We start from the raw sequence: 7,500 nt of genomic DNA on the forward strand, positions 1-7,500 counted from the left end.
TGTATGTATATGTATATGTGTGTGTGTATGTGTGTGTGTGTGCTTGTGTGTGTATATATGTCTGTGTATGTGTGTATATATAAATGTGTGTGTGTATACATATATATATATATATATATATATATATATATATATATATATATATATATGCGCACATACACACTCACACACACACACAATATTTAATAGCATACCTTATGAGTTTTTATTTTGATTGGCATCAAGGCACAGGCGGCCTCATTCCGCTCTGGATTACTACATACAAGGAACTGCACATCAATCGAGACGAAACAACCCAAGAACTTCCGGCGCCGCCATTACAAAGCCGACGTCATTGACTTCCTCATGACTGCGGTGACAGTCTAGTTGTTTCATAACCACTCCGGATGGCGTTTGCTTACAAATACGAGCCCAGAAAAGCCGGCTGAGTTATGCAACACCTTCACTTTTGCTGAACGTCACACTCCGGCGGTCATCGTCAGGAAAGGGGCGGGGCAGGGCACGGGGCCAAGGGCGGGGCTTCGTGCGCTGTGATGAAGGGAGTGTTGATCGAGGAAACCTTTGAGTTACCTGTGTGCGATCATTGTAATTCGTCTGTTTGCCGTTTTTTCGTCTGTATGCCGTTCTTTCACCGGAATGCCGTTCTTGCGTCTGCTTGCCGTTCTTTCAACGGAATGCCGTTCTTGCGTCTGCTTGCCGTTCTTTCACCGGAATGCCGATCTTTCGTCGGAAGAGAGCGACGGTTAAATGGGAGACTCCGTCACGTCTTTCGTTGATAATTATGGGATTGAAATGTTGACAAGTGTGACAAAAATATATGCTGTTGCGGAATGATTACTCAAGATATGGTGCAGAAGAAACCTTAATGTGAAGCAACGTTTGAGTAATTGATTTTAATTGCTTAAAAACAATCTTTCGTGCAAGGCTAATTGGGCAATGAAATAACCACGCTCTTAATCACATGAGTTGTTTCTTAATTATAAATAATGTCATCTACCATAGTAACAGACGTAGTTAGAAAATTTGCTATGTTCATGATAAAGTAAAACAGAGATACCTTGCAATACTGAATGAGGATCTCGGCCGGTGTGATCCGTTTCATAGTTTCAGGATTTATTTATATTTACTCATGCCTTCACACTACAAAGAATGTATTACTAAACCAGTGACAGTCACCAACGACATCCAATATGCACTTTATGTGTGGCGTAACTCCAGATAACGAGGTCTCTGGGAAGCAGTGAAAGTAAATGGTCGCTCGCCGAACCACAAGCCCGCCGCTCTGGACAGCGTCTGACATAGATGGACGCCTTGCGCACCGCGGGGGAAAGGCATGATTGAGTCACTTGTATGTGCAATTATGATAAACAGATTTAGGTGGATAATAGGATGCGACAAACATGTATATTATCGGTGTTCTTCATTTATGGTACATGATGTCTGACGATCATGCTTTTCCACTGTGACAGTTGATTTGTTCATCTCCCCTTGTGTCGTGGACCCCATTCACCGAACAAGATTCCCATAGTGTGGCCTTATAGTTTGCGTTATTTTAGATTTCGTACTTCACAACATACTTTACCGGTAACATAAAGTTTGTTGATAAATAAATGACTAGTAAGATTAATATAATCCTCTCTTTCCATGTTCTTTCTAGATATTCATATACTCTGTCCATTATAAATAGTTATGATTTTTCCATGTGTCTATTAATCAATAACAACATAATCTTTGTGATTTCTCAGGTTGGTGATAGCTGTGTTGGTGACTGCATGTGCAGGTCGGCCCGATGACCTGTCATGGGACTTCAGTGAATGGCAGCCAATCCTTTCCCCATGCCCGTCATGCCGCCAGGGCCGTGTGCTTCAGGCCGCTCCCGTAATACCCATAAAGTTACCGAAATCCACGAAGACAGGAGCGGTGAAAGCTTCCCTGGTGCCCCTTCCACAGAGCTCCCCGGCACCAACTTTCCCCCCTGCTCGCACTTCCCCTGCCCCGACGTCCAAGCAACAGGGAGGCCGAGTGCAGCTGGTCTATCTCCCTGAAGGATCTATACAGCAGCTGAATTCAGCAAACGCGGCCCGCATCATACCAACGTCCCGAGCCCCTCACAGAGCAGAATCCCTAGAAGTTGTTCCTCCTCCACTTGCTCCTCAAGCCATCCAGAGCATTGAGTTTTCAGATAAGCAGAAGCGTGATCATGAAGGCAGAATTGTGCAAGGAGGAGTAAACAATGCTTTGCCTATGTCCCTGGTAACTGCGCAGGGGAAGGAGGGAGATGCATTAGAAAAGTTGCGTCTCTTGGAGACAGCTCTGTCTAGTTCATCCCAAGAGGCCACTGTGAACCAACAGGATGGACGTCTACCAAGAGTGTTTATCGCCCCTTCACATGTCCCACCACCCCCTGGCTATGTAAAGATTCCTCTAGTTCCCCAAAGTGGCTCAGGTGCACAAGACCCAAGAGGTTCTGCTCCTCTTCCTCCTACCTTCCTCACTCCCGATAACCGCAATCCACCTCCAGGATTTGTTAAGTTTGACCTTCCTCCGGGTGTGAACCAGCTGTCACAGGATATCCCTGTGGTCGTCCCAAATTCTCAGATCGGGCCAAACTTCCAACCTGGACGCCCTGCCCTCTCGCCCTTCCCTGGCTTTACCCGACCAGATGCCTCCATAAACTTCCAGGCACAAGATGAACGTGATGCCAAAGCTTTTGGAACACCCCAAAGCAAGCCATCAATCCAGACCATTCCACAAGGAGAAGCAAAGCCGATCTCCCCAACGACCACTCCCAGACCTAGTCCATTGCCCACCACTAGACCTCCAGTCCAGGCCAGACCTACAGCCTCCAGCCACAGCCGTTCCCTCCTCGCCAGCCATTCCCTTTCCCCCAGCAGTTCCCCCCAAATCCTAATCAGCCACGTCCTTTCAACTCCATACCAGGTCAACCACCTTTTACTGGATTCCCTGGACAGCAATTCCCTCAAACAAGCCAACTCTTCCCTCAGTCTGGTCAGCAATTCATTCAACCAGGTCAACTAGTCCCACGTCCTGGCCAGTTTCCCCCTCGCCCTACTCAACCTTTCCCACAAGCTGGTCAGCCATTCCCACAGGCTGGGCAACCATTCCCACAGGCTGGGCAACCATTCCCACAGGCTGGGCAACCGTTCCCACAGGCTGGGCAACCATTCCCACAGGCTGGGCAACCATTTAGACAACCAGTACAGCCCTTCCCCCAAGCTGGCCAACCTTTCCCACGCCCTGGGCAGCCATTCCCACAACCCGGTCAACCTTTCCCACAATCCGGTCAACCTTTCCCACAATCCGGTCAACCTTTCCCACAACCTGGTCAACCAGTCATTCAGCCAGGACAGCCGATTCTTCCTCCACGTCCAAACCAGAACCAAACTATCTTTAGAGAACAACCCATCAGGCCTGATTTCCCTACAATCAATGGCTTCCAACCAAACTTCCCGGCCATTTTCCCACCAAATCCCTTCCAGCCTAGGATACCCCAACAGCCTTCTCCACGGCCGCCAACACTACCTTCCCCACAGCCAGCACAGAACACCCCACGACCACCTGTCCATCCAGAAAGACCCAGTCCATCACCTTTCCCTACTACGACCACTGCAGCTCCTACAACATTCCATCAAACCACACCTAAATCTGTTTTGGGGACGACTCCCCGACCCCAGCTAGTATCTCAGACGTCATCAAGACCTTTCCCTGACCCCTTCCGTTCGCCGAGACCAACACCATCTCCGTCCCCTAGACCTACACCAAGGCCAGTTGTAACCACTCCAAGACCAACACTAATCCCGTCACCAACAACTCCATCCTCTCCTCCAACGCCCTTCTCTCTGTCTTCATCAAGACCCTCTGAAATCACACCAGCGTCTCAGCTGACCCCTAGGCCATTACCTTCAGTGCCTGAATCTTCCCCAAGGACCTTTCGATTTCTCCCCAAGACCTTTTGATTCCTCCCCAAGACCTTTTGATTCCTCCCCAAGACCTTTTGATTCCTCCCCAAGACCTTTAGATTCCTCCCCAAGACCTTTTGATTCCTCCCCAAGACCTTTTGATTCCTCCCCAAGACCTTTTGATTCCTCCCCAAGACCTTTTGATTCCTCCCCAAGACCTTTTGATTCCTCCCCAAGACCTTTTGATTCCTCCCCAAGACCTTTTGAGTCCTCCCCAAGACCTTTTGAGTCCTCCCCAAGACCTTTTGAGTCCTCCCCAAGACCTTTTGAGTCCTCCCCAAGACCTTTTGATTCCTCCCCAAGACCTTTTGATTCCTCCCCAAGACCATTTGATTCTTCCCCAAGACCTTTCAATTCCTTCTCAAGACCTCCTCCTCCAGGACCTTTCTCACCCTTCACAACAAGGCCTCTCCCTTCCCCGTCGCCTTTCCTCCCTCCAGCATCATTTCCACAAATTCCAGGTTTCCAAGAGCCTGAGTCACCACAAATTCCTTCATTCCAAAGACCGCTAAGTCCTCCAACCCCATTATTTTCGACGTCCCCCAACCCAGAGAGCCGATTCTCCCAAGGAACTCCAGCACCTGAAATTTTGCCCCAAAATTCACCTTTCCAAGAAACAAAAGTTCCTGAAGATGAAAGATTCAAGAATCTTCAACTCCAAGAATCCCATCTTTCCAGGGTACTCCAGCTCCAAGAATACCAATATTCCAAGGAACTTCTACACCTAACTTCCCATCCTTCCAGGCAACAGGAGCACCTCAGATTCCATCCTTCCAGGCTACAGGGGCACCCCAGAATCCATCTTTCCAGACAACAGGGTCAGCTCAGTTTCCATCCTTCCAAACAACTGATGCACCACAGATTACACCCTTCGAAGGCACTCCAGCTCCTAGAATCCCATCTTTCCAAGGAACAACAACTCCCGAAATCCCAGCCTTTCCAGACCACTGGAGCACCTCAAAGAACAACAGTCCAGGAAAGACCTAGGAGACCTAAATTCCCATCCTTCCAGCGACCAAGGATTACAACTGCTTCCCCTGAAGAAGATCTGACAACCATCCCAGATGAGAACGATTTTCTGACACCAGCACCCTCAACTTTCACAACCCCAACGCCACTAACTACAACCACTATCAAGGTTACTACATTCAAACCCAGATTTAACTTTAATGTTGGCAGTAGACGGCCATTCATTAGAAGAAAGCCTCGACCCACTCCTGTAAATGATGGAAAGAAGGACAATGAGGAGAAAAAAGCTGATGGTCTCAAGAAAACTGAAACTACCACTCTTTTCCCACCTTTCTCAGTCGCCCGCACTCTTAACCCACTTAGAAAAGAAGAAGAAAATGCTGGAGAGAGTTCCTCTGCTAGTCAAGGAATCACAGTTCCACCATCAGGAGTGTTCGGAAGACGTCTTCGTCCCCGCACAAGGAAACCCTCAACCCAGTCTGAGGGAGATTCTGACTCACCAGTCAGCACACCAGCCTTAAGTAACCGTGATAGCCCTAGTGCAAGAACCCGCCAGTTGCCAGCATGGTTGAAGTCCCGACGTCGTCTGCGTGGACGCTTCCGCAGCACCACAACAACAACTGAGCCTTCAGCACAGGATATTGATTACATTGATGATACTCCAGTTGACATACTAGACAATAATGGATTTAGTGGAGCCGAGTCGACATTAGTGGTTTTCAGCCGTCCACCTCAAAATGAGGTTGGAGAACATTTTATTGCTGAAGATGCAGTCAAAACTCTTGCAGAAGAAGCTGAAGCTCTCAAGAATGAGGAGGTTGAAGAAGCCTTAATAGCTGCTGAGGAGGCGGTTCTAAGTTATGCAGAGGAAGTTGATGCAGAGTCTAATCGTGAAGACGCCATACACAACCTTGAAGAAAACGCAAAAATAACAGAGACTGACGGTGAGGAACCACTGCCAGAACCAGAAGCAGAACCTCATGAACCACAAGCATCATACGAGGACTACAATGCTGAGACAACGGATGTGGCTCCTGAACCAGAACCCGAACCAGAGCACCAAACAGAGTATGTAACTGAGTATAATGAGTACAAGGACGACAAAGAGGACAACCTTGAGACGCTTCACACCCCTGACCAAACCAATAGAAATCCCCCTTCACTCCCCCATACCCAGCCTGATAGTCATGCTTCCACTCACTCTCCTGCACATGCACAACCTGCTGGTGGTTTTTACCAAAACACCTCAGTAGAAAACCCAACAATAAATTTGGTGGTAGAGCATCCTGTAGAACACATAGTAGATGAAGTAGTTGAAGCTGTAGACGATGCGTTAGAAGACAATGATAACCCCATAGCTCTGCTTACAGATACACCCTTCGACGACGTGACTGAGGTACCTGTACAGTACGACACTGAGCCTTCTCTAGAGTATGATTATGAGTCAGTAACAGAACAGGCAAGTAGTTCCCATGAATTTAATGAAACAGAAGTTGTTGATGAGACCTTTCATGTAGCTGGGCAGGAAGAGGGGGAGAAGGAGGGGGGAGAGGAAGATGATGAGCTAGAAAGTGAGGAGGAAGAGGATGAGCTAGAAAGTGAGGAGGAGAACGAGCTAGTAAGTGAGGAGGATGAGGAGCTAGAGAGCAAGGTGGAGGAGGAGATGGGTGCTAATGGGGCAAAGGCTCATGCTGGAGATGACTCGTACCAGCAATACATGACAGAGCCCCCAGAGGTTCTTTCACTTTTCCCTAACGATTACTTCACTGCTCTCTCCCCAGGCGAATCACAGAACTACGACTACTATGATGAATACGACCACTATGCTGATGCGGACTACACGGTAGGAGTGGACCAGCGTTTCAGCGGCAGCAACGCGCATGTGATCTTCGCTGTGCCCGTCACTGAGTACATTCCAGAAGACACAACACAGATAAGCCTGGATGAGGAAGCCACAGAAGAGGTCATAGATCAGGCAACAGAATTCTTCTCCATCACGGAGAACTTCGCAGAGGAGGCTGATACCGAGGTCACAACCGAGGACACAGCAACAACAGAAGACGATTCCATGATGAAGGAAACGATGGATGAACTGGTATTAGAAAGATCAGAATCAACAACGCCATTAGCTGACGAATATACCACACTAAATCCCTTTGAATCTGATTCTGATGCGATAACCACAGAGCCTACAACCGAATTGGGCACGATCGACCTTGGTACCACCACGACAGCCCGACCTGCCTCCTTGCGGCCCCTCCACACCCGTCTCCAAGAAGTGGGCAAGAAAACTGTGCACCCAGTCGACAAGAAGGATTCCCGCTCACCCAAAATCCTGAGCGAATCTACCATCCGAGAGGTGCACGCCTCAGACCCAGTCGTCTGTTTCCGCGACAACCGCTGCTTCAGGACCAGGGGGCTCAGGCGACGGCGAGCTGCACGCCGCTCAGCCTCAGGTCCTGCTCTACCGCTCAGCCCCTGAGAGCCTGAGGCCAAAGGCTCAACGCTCACTCAGGCCTCAATAAGTCCCGTGTTTCATGCCATCTTTTGA

At 48.8% G+C, this 7,500-nt stretch overlaps 1 protein-coding gene across 1 annotated transcript in view; it reads left to right on the forward strand.

Moving 5' to 3' along the window:
• LOC125044877 (proline-rich protein 36-like) overlaps positions 1 to 7,500 on the forward strand; it is a 20,739-nt gene that overhangs the window by 13,014 nt on the left and 225 nt on the right. The window contains exons 2-4 of the mRNA XM_047641840.1: positions 1,746 to 3,030; positions 3,153 to 3,738; positions 3,914 to 7,500. The exon at positions 3,914 to 7,500 is cut by the window's right edge and continues 225 nt beyond it. Of these exons, the coding sequence (XP_047497796.1) occupies positions 1,746 to 3,030; positions 3,153 to 3,738; positions 3,914 to 7,431 (5,389 nt within the window). The 3' untranslated portion in view covers positions 7,432 to 7,500. The remainder of the gene's footprint in view (positions 1 to 1,745; positions 3,031 to 3,152; positions 3,739 to 3,913) is intronic.

Source organism: Penaeus chinensis, chromosome 36, assembly GCF_019202785.1.
Source record: "Penaeus chinensis breed Huanghai No. 1 chromosome 36, ASM1920278v2, whole genome shotgun sequence".
Classification (NCBI taxonomy): domain Eukaryota; kingdom Metazoa; phylum Arthropoda; class Malacostraca; order Decapoda; family Penaeidae; genus Penaeus; species Penaeus chinensis.